We start from the raw sequence: 20,114 nt of genomic DNA, 5'->3' as shown, positions 1-20,114 counted from the left end.
AGGGGCCACACAACCTCACTTTGACTCTGTCCACTATCCTCTCTCTACAGGGGCCACACAACCTCACTTTGACTCTGTCCACTATCCTTCTTCTACAGGGGCCACACAACCTCACTTTGACTCTGTCCACTATCCTATCCTTCTCTACAGGGGTCACACAACCTCACTTTGACTCTGTCCACTATCCTTTCTCTACAGGGGCCACACAACCTCACTTTGACTCTGTCCACTATCCTATCCTTCTCTACAGGGGTCACACAACCTCACTTTGACTCTGTCCACTATCCTTCTCTACAGGGGCCACACAACCTCACTTTGACTCTGTCCACTATCCTTCTCTACAGGGGTCACACAACCTCACTTTGACTCTGTCCACTATCCTTCTCTACAGGGGCCACACAACCTCACTTTGACTCTGTCCACTATCCTATCGTTCTCTACAGGGGTCACACAACCTCACTTTGACTCTGTCCACTATCCTATCGTTCTCTACAGGGGCCACACAACCTCACTTTGACTCTGTCCAGTATCCTATCGTTCTCTACAGGGTCCACACAACCTCACTTTGACTCTGTCCACTATCCTATCGTTCTCTACAGGGGCCACACAACCTCACTTTGACTCTGTCCACTATCCTATCCTTCTCTACAGGGGCCACACAACCTCACTTTGACTCTGTCCACTATCCTCTTCTCTACAGGGGCCACACAACCTCACTTTGACTCTGTCCACTATCCTTCTCTACAGGGGCCACACAACCTCACTTTGACTCTGTCCACTATCCTATCGTTCTCTACAGGGGCCACACAACCTCACTTTGACTCTGTCCACTATCCTATCCTTCTCTACAGGGGCCACACAACCTCACTTTGACTCTGTCCACTATCCTTCGTTCTCTACAGGGGCCACACAACCTCACTTTGACTCTGTCCACTATCCTTCTCTACAGGGGCCACACAACCTCACTTTGACTCTGTCCACTATCCTTCTCTACAGGGGCCACACAATCTCACTTTGACTCTGTCCACTATCCTATCCTTCTCTACAGGGGTCACACAACCTCACTTTGACTCTGTCCACTATCCTATCCTTCTCTACAGGGGCCACACAACCTCACTTTGACTCTGTCCACTATCCTTCTCTACAGGGGCCACACAACCTCACTTTGACTCTGTCCACTATCCTATCGTTCTCTACAGGGGCCACACAACCTCACTTTGACTCTGTCCACTATCCTATCGTTCTCTACAGGGGCCACACAACCTCACTTTGACTCTGTCCAGTATCCTATCGTTCTCTACAGGGTCACACAACCTCACTTTGACTCTGTCCACTATCCTATCGTTCTCTACAGGGGCCACACAACCTCACTTTGACTCTTACCACTATCCTATCCTTCTCTACAGGGGCCACACAACCTCACTTTGACTCTGTCCACTATCCTTCCTCTCTACAGGGGCCACACAACCTCACTTTGACTCTGTCCACTATCCTTTCTCTACAGGGGCCACACAACCTCACTTTGACTCTGTCCACTATCCTATCGTTCTCTACAGGGGCCACACAACCTCACTTTGACTCTGTCCACTATCCTATCCTTCTCTACAGGGGCCACACAACCTCACTTTCACTCTGTCCACTATCCTATCGTTCTCTACAGGGGCCACACAACCTCACTTTGACTCTGTCCACTATCCTTCTCTACAGGGGCCACACAACCTCACTTTGACTCTGTCCACTATCCTTCTCTACAGGGGCCACACAACCTCACTTTGACTCTGTCCACTATCCTATCCTTCTCTACAGGGGCCACACAACCTCACTTTGACTCTGTCCACTATCCTATCGTTCTCTACAGGGGCCACACAACCTCACTTTGACTCTGTCCACTATCCTATCGTTCTCTACAGGGGCCACACAACCTCACTTTGACTCTGTCCACTATCCTTCTTTCTACAGGGGCCACACAACCTCACTTTGACTCTGTCCACTATCCTTTTCTCTACAGGGGCCACACAACCTCACTTTGACTCTGTCCACTATCCTATCCTTCTCTACAGGGGTCACACAACCTCACTTTGACTCTGTCCACTATCCTTCTCTACAGGGGCCACACAACCTCACTTTGACTCTGTCCACTATCCTATCGTTCTCTACAGGGGTCACACAACCTCACTTTGACTCTGTCCACTATCCTTCTCTACAGGGGCCACACAACCTCACTTTGACTCTGTCCACTATCCTATCGTTCTCTACAGGGGTCACACAACCTCACTTTGACTCTGTCCACTATCCTATCGTTCTCTACAGGGGCCACACAACCTCACTTTGACTCTGTCCACTATCCTATCGTTCTCTACAGGGTCACACAACCTCACTTTGACTCTGTCCACTATCCTATCGTTCTCTACAGGGGCCACACAACCTCACTTTGACTCTGTCCACTATCCTATCCTTCTCTACAGGGGCCACACAACCTCACTTTGACTCTGTCCACTATCCTATCCTTCTCTACAGGGGCCACACAACCTCACTTTGACTCTGTCCACTATCCTATCCTTCTCTACAGGGGCCACACAACCTCACTTTGACTCTGTCCGCTATCCTATCGTTCTCTACAGGGGCCACACAACCTCACTTTGACTCTGTCCGCTATCCTATCCTTCTCTACAGGGGCCACACAACCTCACTTTGACTCTGTCCACTATCCTATCCTTCTCTACAGGGGCCACACAACCTCACTTTGACTCTGTCCACTATCCTATCCTTCTCTACAGGGGCCACACAACCTCACTTTGACTCTGTCCACTATCCTATCGTTCTCTACAGGGGCCACACAACCTCACTTTGACTCTGTCCACTATCCTCCTCTCTACAGGGGCCACACAACCTCACTTTGACTCTGTCCACTATCCTTCTCTACAGGGGCCACACAACCTCACTTTGACTCTGTCCACTATCCTATCCTTCTCTACAGGGGTCACACAACCTCACTTTGACTCTGTCCACTATCCTATCCTTCTCTACAGGGGCCACACAACCTCACTTTGACTCTGTCCACTATCCTATCCTTCTCTACAGGGGCCACACAACCTCACTTTGACTCTGTCCACTATCCTATCGTTCTCTACAGGGGTCACACAACCTCACTTTGACTCTGTCCACTATCCTATCGTTCTCTACAGGGGCCACACAACCTCACTTTGACTCTGTCCACTATCCTATCGTTCTCTACAGGGTCACACAACCTCACTTTGACTCTGTCCACTATCCTATCGTTCTCTACAGGGGCCACACAACCTCACTTTGACTCTTACCACTATCCTATCCTTCTCTACAGGGGCCACACAACCTCACTTTGACTCTGTCCACCATCCTATCCTTCTCTACAGGGGCCACACAACCTCACTTTGACTCTGTCCACTATCCTTCTCTACAGGGGCCACACAACCTCACTTTGACTCTGTCCACTATCCTATCGTTCTCTACAGGGGCCACACAACCTCACTTTGACTCTGTCCACTATCCTATCCTTCTCTACAGGGGCCACACAACCTCACTTTGACTCTGTCCGCTATCCTATCGTTCTCTACAGGGGCCACACAACCTCACTTTGACTCTGTCCACTATCCTTCGTTCTCTACAGGGGCCACACAACCTCACTTTGACTCTGTCCACTATCCTTCTCTACAGGGGCCACACAATCTCACTTTGACTCTGTCCACTATCCTATCCTTCTCTTCAGGGGTCACACAACCTCACTTTGACTCTGTCCACTATCCTATCGTTCTCTACAGGGGTCACACAACCTCACTTTGACTCTGTCCACTATCCTATCGTTCTCTACAGGGGCCACACAACCTCACTTTGACTCTGTCCACTATCCTATCGTTCTCTACAGGGGCCACACAACCTCACTTTGACTCTGTCCACTATCCTATCGTTCTCTACAGGGGCCACACAACCTCACTTTGACTCTGTCCACTATCCTATCGTTCTCTACAGGGGTCACACAACCTCACTTTGACTCTGTCCACTATCCTATCGTTCTCTACAGGGGCCACACAACCTCACTTTGACTCTGTCCACTATCCTATCGTTCTCTACAGGGTCACACAACCTCACTTTGACTCTGTCCACTATCCTATCGTTCTCTACAGGGGCCACACAACCTCACTTTGACTCTGTCCACTATCCTATCCTTCTCTACAGGGGCCACACAACCTCACTTTGACTCTGTCCACTATCCTATCCTTCTCTACAGGGGCCACACAACCTCACTTTGACTCTGTCCACTATCCTTCTCTACAGGGGCCACACAACCTCACTTTGACTCTGTCCGCTATCCTATCGTTCTCTACAGGGGCCACACAACCTCACTTTGACTCTGTCCGCTATCCTATCCTTCTCTACAGGGGCCACACAACCTCACTTTGACTCTGTCCGCTATCCTATCGTTCTCTACAGGGGCCACACAACCTCACTTTGACTCTGTCCGCTATCCTATCGTTCTCTACAGGGGCCACACAACCTCACTTTGACTCTGTCCACTATCCTATCCTTCTCTACAGGGGCCACACAACCTCACTTTGACTCTGTCCACTATCCTATCCTTCTCTACAGGGGTCACACAACCTCACTTTGACTCTGTCCACTATCCTTCTCTACAGGGGCCGCACAACCTCACTTTGACTCTGTCCACTATCCTTCTCTACAGGGGCCACACAACCTCACTTTGACTCTGTCCACTATCCTTCTCTACAGGGGCCACACAACCTCACTTTGACTCTGTCCACTATCCTATCCTTATCTACGGGGGCCACACAACTGCTGATCCTCAGCCTCCCTCGTCAACTAGACATTATACACAACTGTTGTATAAGATACTCTGTCTGTGTCCAAAATGGCATATAAAGTGCACTACTATAGGGCCCATAGGGCTTTGTTCTAAAGTAGGGCACTATGCCTGATGCAGCCTCTGTTCTGATGCAACACCAGTCTAAAGGTCTATTGTTTTAACTCCCTGTGTCACCCGTCATAAGTTATTTTGATGGCAGTAAAGATGGCAGAAATCTAATTAGCATAATAATAATAAATCCCCATACGTTTTAATCTAGAGTTTTTGGGGTTTTGGATGCGTCTCAACACGCCGCATCGGCCTATGTGGAACTTCTGCATCTGCGTTGAAAGTTGACAGAGCTAGAGCCGTGTTTATCAGACCATGAGACATCCTGAAAATCGGTCTTCTCACAAAACTGGAGTCGGTACAACCAATCTGCCGACTTCTGTCTTTAGCGTCCAAACAGTTTGGGATACACACTAATATGACTCCTCTGTGGAAAGGTGAGACCCTCTAGGACGCCCACAGGCCTCACAACACTCGTCTGAAGGTCCCCCGGTACCAGTTGAGAGAAAAAGAAAATGAATGGAAGTACAGTATATATGGAGATTGTTTAGTGCCAAAAATAAGGGGTTAAATACCTGTCCAAAAAAATAACAAATGCTTCCTGATCTTTCTTATATCGCTCAGATAAAGGACAGAAACTTCAGAACAAACTTCCTTTTGGAACTATCTGTTGTTCCATGTAGGGAATCTTTTATTCATTGCGTTTGTATGGGCTAATGAAAGTAAGGCCAAATACAATTCCATATGGCTTAGACAGAGCTTAGACTCTTATGGGTTAAGAGACATGACCATGAATCTCTCATATGCTCTGTCAGTCACTCTCCAGTAGAAACAGATATGTATACAGTAAAAACAAGGAAATGCTGCCATCTAGTGTAATCGTGTTCTTGATATAACGTCCTCTATGACAAGGACGTACAGTAACAGGAAACAGAGATCAGGGTCTTGTTAAGTAGGCAGGACATGGAAGAAAATGCTCTGAAATGGAGTCCTACAATCTGAAAAGGAACAATTGCTTTCTTTTACCGTAGCAAAACGGAGTGCCCTGACCCCAACCATGTTGAAGTCATTGTGTTGGACTCTAGTATAGGCCGGTTAGCCTAAACAGGGCAGAGCAGGTTGCACATGATTTCTTTAGTTTTAAGCTAGTTCTGTTCTGGCTTTCAAAAACAAAGCATTTAGCCTACATGCTAATGATACTGTACCTTTGATGGTATTCACTATGTATCACTGTGACAACAGAGCTCTTACTTGATCTCATCCACTCCACCGTTCATGTCAAATTAAACTGGATAATTGTATTAATTGACACAGCTGTCTCGTCCAACTCTTCGTGAACAGGTTCAACAAGAGGACAGAGCGAAATACTCCAGGATAAAAACCCTTAGGTGTATTTTGTTAATTTAGTAATTATACATTCTCCCTACATGGCTCAAAGCAGCTAAAAGCTGTTCAATATTTAACTAGATACTAAGGTATTCAATAGAAAAAAAGACACCTGCTGTTTTGGCTAAATTGTATCCATCACACTCGGCTAATTTGAAATAAATGTCTGTGAATGCATGTGAACTGAGCATGCTGAGCTTTGGTCCACTGTCTGAAGCCGTTTGCCGGCCAGTGAAAGGGACATCTGCGTGTGAAGGGACGAACGAAAGAAAAGGAACCAGCAGTATTAGTTTGGATTCATCCCAGCCCTTCCTTGGCACCTCCTAGCCCTTCTCCTTTCATGAAGTGGACACAGTGCCGTAGTGTTCAGATTACAAGGCTTATTCAGAATTAGTCCAAGAGAGATATTTATCTTACACCGAGAGGAAATACACACTGTTTCACATCCTAAATCAATATAATCTATCTAATGATGGTGATAGCGATGATAAATAACAATTTATATTTCTTTAAAGTGCACACGTGACACTTGTATTGATCTATTTATCTTGTAGTATTTGACACATCTCATTTTCTCAGTTTCAGCATCAACCTCTCACGTCTTAGCGGACGAGGGGAGTAGTAACACCAGTCTAGACGCCTGTCTCCAGGACGATGACATCGATGAAACCTCGCTCTTCCTGGAGATCGACCGTGAGCTGGCCAACCTGCTGAGTGGCCTCAGCGCCAGGAGCCAGAATGCTCCAGCCGCCCACACCCAACCTGAGGACAGCCTACACCCAGCGGACAGTAGTGAACAGCAGAGCGCAGCCATCATGATCCCCTGTAGCGGTCAAAACGGGGCCTCGCAGGATGTGGCCAGCCGGACCACAGAGAGAAACGGTGAGGAGAAGGAGACCAATGTGGACCCTGACATGTCTGGCCTGGTCCTTGATTCACCGGGAGACCCACTCCTCTCGCCCACCTTCCTCCTGGACTCGTGGACAGAGGCGCTGCTGAAAGATACGGCTTCCCTGAGCTCAGCGGCCCAGAAGGCCTTGGGCGTCTCCACCGTGGCGGCCGAAGTAAACGGGGACTTCAGGAATGCGCCCGCTGCGAACTGCCAAGAAAAAACAAGTGCCGGCCTGACGGCTGCTGCATTCACATCTGGGCCATGCTCAGGAGCGGGTGAGGTACCCGTGGTGGACCAGTCTGAACCTCCCAGGAGGGGTTTAGAGGCAACGACCGAGCCTGCCGGAGGGGGGCTGCTCCTGGACGAGGAGTCCAGTAAAATCCTGGCCGAGATCCCCGGCATCTTCACCGCCTTCCTGGACGGGGGCCAGCTGAGGGAGAAGCCCCCTAAGAAACTGCGATTTGCGGAGAGCCGGCCAGGGAGCACGACGACGGTGGTGGCGGCGACAGACGTTTGTGGTCAGATGGGACAGGAGCGAGGGAGCGAGGACTCTGAGAAGGGACTGGAGGGAGGTAGGAGCTGCAGCAGTCTGAAGGTAGAGAGCTCTGTGGACAGTCTGAGTCCTCTAGAGAGACTGTCCTGTCGGCTGTCCCTGGAGGACGAGGTGTTCCGGGTGCTCCCTGGCATATTTGTGCACCAGAGCCCCGATGGAGACGTGGCACAGGAGCCCAGCTCAGATAGGTACGTCACATATCTGCTATATTCCAAATGGCCTCTGAGCCCGGACCCTGACCCATAGCCACTCCTGTGGGTCTGGGGCTGTATTCAGCTTCATTGTTTTCTTTCAATGAATACGGTTATATGGACAGGAAGTAGCTGATCTTAGATCAGCACTCATACTTTGAGACACTTGTTACATACGGCCTCTGAAAGGATTGGACAGCTGTAAGTAAGTCTTGTCCAAACCACAACAGCACATGGGGCAGGCCGATCCAATCCTCTCAGATCTACAGATGTCCCTAGGCCCTGGTGCAGGAGTCTGCAACGCCTGGCTCTGGGGATCTATAATTGATCAAAGTAATCAATACACTATAGGCCTAATAGTACTAGAATAAACACATCAAATTATCTCTACCCACACTTGAACAGCCACAGAAAAGGTTATTTGAAAACCGTTGAAGTAGACCACACCTCTTACTATTCAACACAATTCTGTTTCGTTTGAAATGCAGCCAAGTGCGCCAATGTCTCTCAATTTCTTTTTCTTTACAAAAATTAAAATTGAGGTATTTTGTATGTTTATTGGATAGTGAGCGATAGAGGTGAATAATAGGAGAGAGAGTGCTGAAAACCCATGCTGGCAGCTGTACATCATACATGTGCTACAGAGTGCTGAAAACCCATGCTGGCAGCTGTACATCATACATGTGCTACAGAGTGCTGAAAACCCATGCTGGCAGCTGTACATCATACATGTGCTACAGAGTGCTGAAAACCCATGCTGGCAGCTGTACATCATACATGTGCTACAGAGTGCTGAAAACCCATGCTGGCAGCTGTACATCATACATGTGCTACAGAGTGCTGAAAACCCATGCTGGCAGCTGTACATCATACATGTGCTACAGAGTGCTGAAAACCCATGCTGGCAGCTGTACATCATACATGTGCTACAGAGTGCTGAAAACCCATGCTGGCAGCTGTACATCATACATGTGCTACAGAGTGCTGAAAACCCATGCTGGCAGCTGTACATCATACATGTGCTACAGAGTGCTGAAAACCCATGCTGGCAGCTGTACATCATACATGTGCTACAGAGTGCTGAAAACCCATGCTGGCAGCTGTACATCATACATGTGCTACAGAGTGCTGAAAACCCATGCTGGCAGCTGTACATCATACATGTGCTACAGAGTGCTGAAAACCCATGCTGGCAGCTGTACATCATACATGTGCTACAGAGTGCTGAAAACCCATGCTGGCAGCTGTACATCATACATGTGCTACAGAGTGCTGAAAACCCATGCTGGCAGCTGTACATCATACATGTGCTACAGAGTGCTGAAAACCCATGCTGGCAGCTGTACATCATACATGTGCTACAGAGTGCTGAAAACCCATGCTGGCAGCTGTACATCATACATGTGCTACAGAGTGCTGAAAACCCATGCTGGCAGCTGTACATCATACATGTGCTACAGAGTGCTGAAAACCCATGCTGGCAGCTGTACATCATACATGTGCTACAGAGTGCTGAAAACCCATGCTGGCAGCTGTACATCATACATGTGCTACAGAGTGCTGAAAACCCATGCTGGCAGCTGTACATCATACATGTGCTACAGAGTGCTGAAAACCCATGCTGGCAGCTGTACATCATACATGTGCTACAGAGTGCTGAAAACCCATGCTGGCAGCTGTACATCATACATGTGCTCCAGAGCGGTTTACACTGCTAGTCCAACCCAGGCCACGTCTCATTGTTTTTGACGGGTTCATCTGTGGGGTATTTTCATCGTGGCTCCCAGAGTACTACGTTTTAGTGAACATTTGAAAAAAATGAATCTTCCTGTCAACTTGGTTCCCATCCCCCTGCCCTAGGGGCTATTGGGGGCTAAGTGCCTATTTGGAATTCAGCACTTCTCTCCTCAGCTCATCCCCCTGTGACCAATTAGATTGTGATGACTGAAGGCCTGTAAAATAAGATGGTAAGCTAAATAGTGTCGATTATGATGCACTGTTTATTTCACTGTTTATTTTATGGCACTATTTACACTCGATCCCCCACTATGTTTCAATATTTCTAACGTCCGTAGCTTTTTTGTCCTTAGAAAATGTTGAGTTCCTTTTAGTTGCTGGATGTTTCCATTGCATGGAAACTAGCATTGTCACAGTCCACAGAAATGTGTTGTTTTGTTAGAGTTTCGCTGAGAGGAAGTAGAAAGGTGCTAGGTCTCTGGGTTAATAATGGAATCGTGTGCTTTATAACTTCCTCTGAGAGTTCACCACAGCGGCTATAGGCCTCTACGACAGGGACAGTGCATTTAGCTGAGTTCACCACAACGGCTATAGGCCTCTACGACAGGGACAGTGCAATTAGCTGAGTTCACCACAACGGCTATAGGCCTCTACGACAGGGACAGTGCATTTAGCTGAGTTCACCACAGCGGCTATAGGCCTCTACGACAGGGACACTGCATTTAGCTGAGTTCACCACAGCGGCTATAGGCCTCTACGACAGGGACAGTGCATTTAGCTGAGTTCACCACAGCGGCTATAGGCCTCTACGACAGGGACAGTGCATTTAGCTGAGTTCACCACAGCGGCTATAGGCCTCTACGACAGGGACAGTGAATTTAGCTGAGTTCACCACAGCGGCTATAGGCCTCTACGACAGGGACAGTGCATTTAGCTGAGTTCACCACAGCGGCTATAGGCCTCTACGACAGGGACAGTGCATTTAGCTGAGTTCACCACAGCGGCTATAGGCCTCTACGACAGGGACAGTGCATTTAGCTGAGTTCACCACAGCGGCTATAGGCCTCTACGACAGGGACAGTGCATTTAGCTGAGTTCACCACAGCGGCTATAGGCCTCTACGACAGGGACACTGCATTTAGCTGAGTTCACCACAGCGGCTATAGGCCTCTACGACAGGGACACTGCATTTAGCTGAGTTCACCACAGCGGCTATAGGCCTCTACGACAGGGACAGTGCATTTAGCTGAGTTCACCACAGCGGCTATAGGCCTCTACGACAGGGACAGTGCATTTAGCTGAGTTCACCACAGCGGCTATAGGCCTCTACGACAGGGACAGTGCATTTAGCTCTGTTTGAGGAAGCAGGAAGTAAGCAGTATGATGTGACCATAAACAGCAGTGGGACCAAAGATGTTATCATGGTGAGTGCTAAGCAAGATGCTGCACTAGTTAACTTGTACAGATACTTTTGAGCATGTGCAGGGGAGTTACATGCTTCCCTCGAGCAACGTGATAGCCGCTTGACAACAAATGCTGACGAGATTAGCATCTTGTTTTTTACTCTTTTTGTTTGGGTTGAAAGTTGCCCCGCTTCTTATGGTAGCGTCATATCGCTGAATCTAATCTATTTCTTCTTGGTAGAGGAAAAATATACTAATCCAAGCAATTCAGGCCAGGTTTCAGTACCCTTGTGGAACCAGCCTGACCGCAGCATTCTCCATTTTGATTCACTTCACTATCACATCAGTCAGGCCTTCCTCCAATAGATTGGCATTTGGAACGAGTTAGCAAATGACCGGTCCAATCCGCATCCTTTCAGAACCAATGGGTGGGTTTTAGGACAAAATCACAGGTGGCCAAATACTGCTTTGAATTAGGCCGTCCTCTGATTGGTTGAAGGTGATCCAATTGCAGATGAGGTGGTTTTGAATAATGCCCCTCATTAAAGGTAGACTCAGACCATAGAGGCCTCTAGTGGCCAAAAGGCCGTATTAGCATGGGCAGTGCCCTTGAGGGCTTCCACGATTTTTAATGTAGTAAACTGGATGGGACTTCCAACTTCATTGAGTCATGTTCAACCGGGTCATCAGGAGGGATCAGCCAATAGTGAAGAAAAATTGACTACTTCAAAATGGAGATGCTATAATAGCGCAGATACAAAGATGAGTCCTCTATCTATCTCTATGGCTCAAACCATTTCAATGAGGAGGAATGCCAGATGGATATGTGCTGTGAAATATAATGGCTAAGGTTTCCCACAGGCTAGTTTGAATTTCACTCTTCTTCTGCTAAGTTAAGGCTAAGACTTGACTTTTGTCTCCAGTCAAAGTTTCCATGATTGTCTCTGTTTGTCCCCGACTCCTTCAGGAGTACGAAGACCAATGGCAGCGAGGACCCTTCGGATAACCGGGATGGCAAGGAGACATCGGAGAGCCAGGAGGCCACCGACGTCTTCAGCTCGCAGTTCGAGAGCATCCTGGAGTCAGACCGTTTCCGTAGCACCCTTTACAGCAGCCTGGACTCTCTGGATGCCCTGTCTTCCTCGGCTGACGACGAGGCGGACTCGGGCTTCACTTTCGACATGCCCCTTACTCCCATGATCCAGCAACGCCTCAAGGAGACGGGCCACTTCGCGGAGTTGTTGCCCGACGCGGGGCGCCAGGGGGAGCGCCAGGAGCTACTCAGCGTCACGACCACGGGGAAGGGCGGGAAAGCCGCCCTGGAAGTGACGTCGTCCTACCTAGAGGAGGTGGTAGCGAGTGGGGACCCCGCTTTCAGCGGCCAATCAGATAAACATTCCAGCGGACCCCTGGCCAATGGGGTGGAGCGGGACCCAAAGGACTGGCTGCACGGCTGCCTGAGGTAGGAAAGAATAGACTGTATTATTGTGGCTGAATAACAACAGGCTCACTGTACTGTTAGGCCTATACTCTCATAGACAATTTGTTATAGGTTGTGGCACTTCTTACACTGGCACTGAACAGAAGGTTCAAGGTGATTTATTCTGCATAAACTTATAGAAAGAGGTGTGTGTGTGTGAGGTAAAACAACATGCTTCCTTACATAAGGTAACACAAACTAGTGACATGTAGTTGTTTCTAGTTGTCAACAACCTGTTGATCTATTTGTGCTTTGACCTCCTCCAGGGACACCAGGTCCTGTAGTTGTAGGTTGGCGTTGAGGGAATTCCAACACCAGGGGGCTGAGTAATGAAAGGAACATATTCCATGCTCTTGTTTTAATGTTCGGGTCTGTTAGCATAAAACAAGATTGAGATCTGAGCTTGTATGTTTTTTTCATTCCGAGCTAGAAGAGAGGACAAATAAAATGGCCTTATAAATAAGAATGTAGCCGTGTTTGAGCCTGCGTGTTGCTAGTGATGTCCACCTGGCAGCACTGTAGAGATCACAATGGTGAGTTAGAAGGGCTGCATGATACACAGTCAAGAGCCTTCAGTGTAGAGCTTGAGGCTTGCACATACATGGTACCACCATAGTCAAATACAGAGAATCAACTATTTTCTGGCGGCAAAGGAAAAACAAGCTTTGTGTTGGTAATAAAACCCCAATACACGCAGCTTGAGTTTCCTGACAAGGTTCTCTACATGGGTGGTGAAGCTCAACTTGTCATCCACCCTAACTCCCAGATATTTGTACATTTTGACTTGCTCTATATAATGTTCTTCCAAGGTATATATGTGGTTGTGCCTGCGTCCCGATCCTGCTTCACAGTGCCTGCCAATCTTACCCTGTTCCTGCTTCACAGTGCCTGCCAATCTTACCCTGTTCCTGCTTCACAGTGCCTGCCAATCTTACCCTGTTCCTGCTTCAGTGCCTGCCAATCTTACCCTCCTCCTGCTTCACATTGCCTGCCAATCTTACCATGTTCCTGCTTCACAGTGCCTGCCAATCTTACCCCGATCCTGCTTCACAGTGCCTGCCAATCTTACCCTTCTCCTGCTTCACAGTGCCTGCCAATCTTACCCCGATCCTGCTTCACAGTGCCTGCCAATCTTACCCCGATCCTGCTTCACAGTGCCTGCCAATCTTACCCCGATCCTGCTTCACAGTGCCTGCCAATCTTACCCCGTTCCTGCTTCACAGTGCCTGCCAATCTTACCCCGATCCTGCTTCACAGTGCCTGCCAATCTTACCCTGTTCCTGTTTTATTATTATGGTAATGCTGCCCTCTGCAGGACATATCCTTCTGTTGCAGTATTCCATGGGGGATAATGATACTAGTGGTCCACTGCCTTGGGTCAAGTTTAAACTCCAATAAGGAATTGTATGAATCAATATCTCCATTATTTAATCTAGTGTCTATGATTACAGCCTAGACTATATCTAGTTATGTTTTGATATGATTACAGCCTAGGTGTTAAGAAACATGCCTCAGTGTCTCCTAATATACAGACATAGCTAGGTGTTTGCATACTTTCTTCCTGTCCAGAGACACTTGAAAGAGCAATTTGTAAAATCCATCACCGTAATAATAGTCTTTTATAATTGGTTTGCAGGAGCTATTAGGGTCAGGCCATTAGTGTCATTTAATATATGATTGTTTTAGCACAGTGTACCGTGGACACAACAAAAACATCTCAAAGGCACAGAATTGAATTTGTACAACCCACCAGCTCAGTTACAATAACTTGCCTATCGTTCTTTGTGCGTTGTGGTAAAGCATTCTTTTGTGAATCCTAAATTGGCCATAATCAAATAATGTCTTGTTGTTCTATACCTTGACTTTTTAGGTGCTCTCAGAATCGACATTTAGTCTAGGCCTACTGTACCCGCCGTGAGTCAAAACATTGTACACTTTGTTCCTGTACTTTTTAAAGCTAACAGACAATAAAAACTGTAAGAGCACAACTTTTAGGATTTGAGGTCTGAATTCCTGGGCATATTACTGAGCAGGAGGCATGGAGGCAGCAGACGTCCTTCCTTTTCCCAACAGAAATGTGAAAGCACACAGTAAATCCTCCGCTGCATAGGCGGGGTGCAGCAGGGGTAAGATGTACGCTCCCTTAGATTCTTTCCTTTATAAAGGAATATACTATTTCAAATAGGGCTGGCACGGTAATTGTGTAACCGCCGATGTTATAGACGAAGACTGTCATGAAAGTAAAATGACTGTCATAACCGTTTTTTGTTGAACGAACAGCTGACCAAAGACTCTGGTTGGGCATTTGTGCAGTTTAGTCCATTTCCATGGTAACACAAACTCTTTACAATGTGATGAAACTTGTTGTCAGTGTTGTAGCAAATTAGTCTTTGGTTGCCTAGGAACCCCCCCTCCCTGCAGCAGCAGCACATGTCTTCAGGAGAGGAGAAAATAAATAAATAGGAAACTGTAGGGTGACTGCAGCCATTTGGCTGACAAAACCGTCATCTAAAATTCCATGACCGTAACAGCCCTAAATTCAAAAGCTCCTCAAGCCAAGTGGTCTGACCCTGCCCCCACATTTGAAAGGAAAGCTTCATCCCGGCTTTGATGTTTATCATCGACCTTTGATAGGAACTGACTCACATCATGTCAAAGTGCAAGGATGGATAAGAGTAATGGGTCAAATGAATTGATGCAACCATCTACTCTTGAAAAAGGTCAAATGAGCAGTGAATTGTAAATCATTTTTCTTCTTAACACTTGGCAATAATCTATCTTAATTTCGAATCATTCAGAATTTTATCCGATGGCTCTTGCATCCAATTTGTAGTGAGCGTTTTGTAAAAGATTTCTTATGAAACACAGCCTATTTAATCCGCGTCTCCAAACACTGCAGCTATTATATTCCATCCGGAAAATGAATTAGGCATTCAATATGTTACGTCACTGCAGAACATCATCAGAGGTTAGGTATCTGTGTTGTGAGCAGTGGCTCATACTGTTGCCTACTATTTCCAGCTTGTGTGTGCAACTGACATCCCCCTGCAAAGGCATTTTTTTTCTCATTTTACCACCAAGCCAGGTTAGAGGATATTAAGCAGCAGTGTTATTTATAGCCTGAGTAGAACAGCAGACACAAGCCCCGCGGAGCCCCGACTCTCACACTCATACGGTGAAGGACATAAATACCCCACACACACACACACACACACACACACACACACACACACACACACACACACACACACACACACACACACACACACACACACACACACACACACACACCCTGCCTGCCACCACCCGAGCAGCCAGCACAATCCCACTCCTTCCTTCATTCATGCTTCCGTGAGGAGTGGCCTCAGCACACGGTCAGGGCTCAGGCCCCTTCAGCAGATGGGGAGGGAAGCAGGAAGCAAGGCTCATTTCCAGCTGGATATCACAGGGAGCACCGTGATGGACTAAACTCGTGTCCTCTTGCCGGCTCCCTGCCGCACGCTTGCAGACATACACACACACACACACACACACACTCACTCACACATACACAGACAGACAGACACACTCCAGCCAGTCGGGCCCAGAGCTGTCGGCTTCAAATGAATAAGCAGTATCGAGGCTTTCTACCTGTGTTGTCCTAGCAGCAGCAGCAGCAGCAGCAGCCGAGGGCAAGAAACAGCAGTGCTCTTGTCTCCATGTAGGTCAAAGCACAGAGCGCTAAGGGACCCGGCCGCCAGTCACATGGCGCAGGCTAAAGCTAAAGAGTTTCATTCTTAGGGACTTTTCTCCTCTTCCTCCTCCCCCTCTTCTCCTGCTGGTGAGGCCGGCTTCCTATGGGCTCCTTTGTATCGGGCTGTTTCTCCCAGCCAGGCCCAGCCGACCCCGCTGATGCAACTGAAAGCGACTCCATCCAGTAAGTGGCGACCTTCAGCAATGCATGACATTCTGCCTTATCGTCATGACGATGGCTGCTCCTAGCCTTTCTTTCATAGGCTGTCGGCTGGGAGAATGCAGCCAAGCGGTTTGCTCTCCTCCTGCTGTTTAACGTGTGCTGTGTGCTCTGCAGTGTGGCTTGTAGAAACAGACGCTGATTTCTCTCTCTCTCTCTCTCTCTCTCTCTCTCTCTCTCTCTCTCCTCTCCAGCAAAGGTTGTTAACGGGAGGCTTTGCCGTATTAATTTTGTTGTCCTTTTCGCCCTCGCTCTCTCCTTCTCCCAGGAAGTGGGTGGTTCCTGTACCACCAGGAAAGAGAACAGGAGTATGGCAAGAATAGTAATGTACTATTCAATGTCATGCTAAATGGAAAGCCAGCTGAGATATTAGGCTCATTTGAATATTTGCTGTCTGGGTTAAGAAAATATAGCGCCTCTGGGAATTTGTGTCAAGTCTGCAACTGTATAATGTGCAGCCCACTAACTCATCCAGGACCGAAATGCAAAAGGCCATTCACATAATTGTGTTTTTAAAAAGACATGCCGTTTACTTTGTACACACAAGATAGACAATTGACAGTGGTACATGTATATGTCATATCAGTGACCATTTACAAGCAGAAATGGAAAGGACTAATCTCCCATAAGACTTTAATACTCAGTTTCATTGCATTGAATTGTTAAAACCTTCATCCTTCCTGCACGTGTAGTTCTCTACAACCAATTTGGTGTTGTGGGGAGAGTTTCATGCAACGTGCAGATCGAAATGTAGCAAGGCTGGGAAAAAAGCTACTTTAGTGTAAAAACAAATTGTTGTTTTTTTACAGTTGATATTTGCAGTTAAGATGTGAGTTCAAATCAAATTTTATTGGTCACATACACATGGTTAGCAGATGTTATTGCGAGAGTAGTGAAATGCTTATGCTTCTAGATCCGACAGTGCAGCAGTATCTAACAGGTAATATCTAACAATTCCACAACAAACCTAATACACACAATCTAGTAAAGGAATGAGATAAGAATATATCAGTATAAAATATATGGATGAGCAGTGACAGAGCGGCTAAGATGCAATAGATAGTGAACGGTACAGTATACAGTCGTGGCCAAAAGTTTTGAGAATGACAGAAATATACATTTCCACAAAGTTAGCTGCTTCAGTGTCTTTAGATATTTTTGTCAGATGTTACTATGGAATACTGAAGTATAATTACAAGCATTTCATAAGTGTCAAAGGCTTTTATTGACAATTACATGAAGTTGATGCAAAGAGTTTGCAGTGTTGACCCTTCTTTTTCAAGACCTCTGCAATCTGCCCTGGCATGCTGTCAATTAACTTCTGGGCCACATCCTGACTGACTGGCAGCCCATTCTTGCATAATCAATGCTTGGAGTTTGTCAGAATTTGTGGGGTTTTATTTGTCCACCCGCCTCTTGACGATTGAGTTTTCAATGGGATTAAGGTCTGGGGAGTTTCCTGACCATGGAACCAAAATATTGATGTTTTGTTCCCCGAGCCACTTAGTTATCACTTTTGCCTTATGGCAAGGTGCTCCATTATGCTGGAAAAGGCATTGTTCGTCACCAAACTGTTCCTGGATGGTTGGGAGAAGTTGCTCTCGGAGGATGTGTTGGTACCATTCTTTATTCATGGCTGTGTTCTTAGGCAAAATTGTGAGTGAGCCCACTCTGTTGGCTGAGAAGCAACCCCACATATGAATGGTCTCAGGATGCTTTACTGTTGGCATGACACAGGACTGATGGTAGCGCTCACCTTGTCTTCTCCGGACAAGCTTTTTTCCGGATGCCCCAAACAATCGGAAAGGGTATTCATCAGAGAAAATGACTTTACCCTAGTCCTCAGCAGTCCAATGCCTGTACCTTTTGCAGAATATCAGTCTGTCCCTGATGTTTTTCCTGGAGAGAAGTGGCTTCTTTGCTGCCCTTCTTGACACCAGGCCATCCTCCAAAAGTCTTCGCCTCACACCTGCCTGCTGCCATTCCTGAGCAAGCTCTGTACTGGTGGTGCCCCGATCCCACAGCTGAATCAACTTTAGGAGACGGTCCTGGCGCTTGCTGGACTTTCTTGGGCGCCCTGAAGCCTTCTTCACAACAATTGAACCGCTCTCCTTGAAGTTCTTGATGATCCGATAAATGGTTGATTTAGGTGCAATCTTTCTGGCAGCAAATATCCTTGCCTATGAAGCCCTTTTTGTGCAAAGCAATGATGACGGCACATGTTTCCTTGCAGGTAACCATGGTTGACAGAGGAAGAACAATGATTCCAAGCACCACCCTCCTTTTTAAGCGTCTGTTATTCAAACTCAATCGGCATGACAGAGTCATCTCCAGCCCTTTCCTCATCAACACTCATACTTGTGTTAACGAGAGAATCACTGACATGATGTCAGCTGGTCCTTTTGTGGCAGGGCTGAAATACAGTGGAAATGTTTTTGGGGGATTCAGTTCACTTGCATGGCAAAGAGGGACTTTGCAATTAATTGCAATTCATCTGATCACTCTTCATAACATTCTGGAGTGTATGCAAAATGCCATCATGCAAACTGAGGCAGCAGACTTTGAACATTTATATTTGTGTCATTCTCATAACTTTTGGCCACGACTGTACAGTATATACATATGAGATGAGTAATACGAGATATGTAAACATTCTTAAAGTGGCATTATTAAAGTGACTATTGTTCCATTTATTAAAGTGGCCAATGATATCAAGTCTGTAGGTAGGCAGCCGCCTCTGTGCTAGTGGTGGCTGTTTAACAATCTGATGGCTGTTTTTCAATCTCTCTGTCCCAGCTTTGATGCACCTGTACTGACCTCACCTTCTGGATGGAAGCTGGGTGAACCGGCAGTGGCTCGGGTGGTTATTGTCCTTGATTATCTTTTTTGCCTTCCTGTGTCATCGGGTGTTGTAGGTGTCCTGGAGGGCAGGTAGTTTGCCCCCGGTGATGCGTTGTGCAGACCGGACCACCCTCTGGAGAGCCCTGCAGTTGTGGGTAGAGGTCGACCGATTAATCGGAATGGGCGATTAATTAGGGCCGATTTCAAGTTTTCATAACAATCGGAAATCGGTATTTTTGGACGGTGATTATTTATTTATTTTTAATATTTAATTTATTTAGTTATTTTTTATTCTTATTTATTTTTTTAAATGTTATTATTATTTTTTTGACCTTTATTTAACTAGGCAAGTCAGTTAAGAACACATTCTTATTTTCAATGACGGCCTAGGAACGGTGGGTTAACTGCCTTGTTCAGGGGCAGAACGACAGATTTTTACCTTGTCAGCTCGGGGATTCAATCTTGCAACCTTACGGTTAACTAGTCCAACGCTCTAACCATCTGCTTTACATTGCACTCCACGAGGAGCCTGCCTGTTATGCGAATGCAGTAAGAAGCCAAGGTAAGTTGCTAGCTAGCATTAAACTTATCTTTATAAAAAACAATCAGTCAATCATAATCACTAGTTAACTACACATGGTTGATGATATTACTAGTTTATCTAGCCTGTTCTGCGTTGTATATAATCGCTTAGGTACACGTTGCTCCAACCATAAACATCAATGCCTTTCTTAAAATCAATACACAAGTATATATTTTTAAACCTGCATATT

The 20,114-nt window shown here is 46.8% G+C and overlaps 1 protein-coding gene across 7 annotated transcripts in view; it reads left to right on the top strand.

Moving 5' to 3' along the window:
- psd3l (pleckstrin and Sec7 domain containing 3, like) overlaps positions 1-20,114 on the top strand; it is a 162,594-nt gene that overhangs the window by 22,484 nt on the left and 119,996 nt on the right. For 6 of the 7 annotated variants that reach the window (XM_014144526.2, XM_014144518.2, XM_014144552.2 and 3 more), the window contains 2 exons: positions 6,872-7,925; positions 12,036-12,530. In XM_014144526.2, the coding sequence (XP_014000001.2) occupies positions 6,872-7,925; positions 12,036-12,530 (1,549 nt within the window). Of the gene's footprint in view, positions 1-6,871; positions 7,926-12,035; positions 12,531-15,865; positions 16,465-20,114 lie in introns of those variants that run through there. The other variant, XM_014144562.2, reaches the window with a different exon arrangement.

The sequence above is a fragment of the Salmo salar genome, chromosome ssa01 (assembly GCF_905237065.1).
Source record: "Salmo salar chromosome ssa01, Ssal_v3.1, whole genome shotgun sequence".
Taxonomy (NCBI): domain Eukaryota; kingdom Metazoa; phylum Chordata; class Actinopteri; order Salmoniformes; family Salmonidae; genus Salmo; species Salmo salar.
This window is presented reverse-complemented; position numbering and strand designations above follow the sequence as displayed.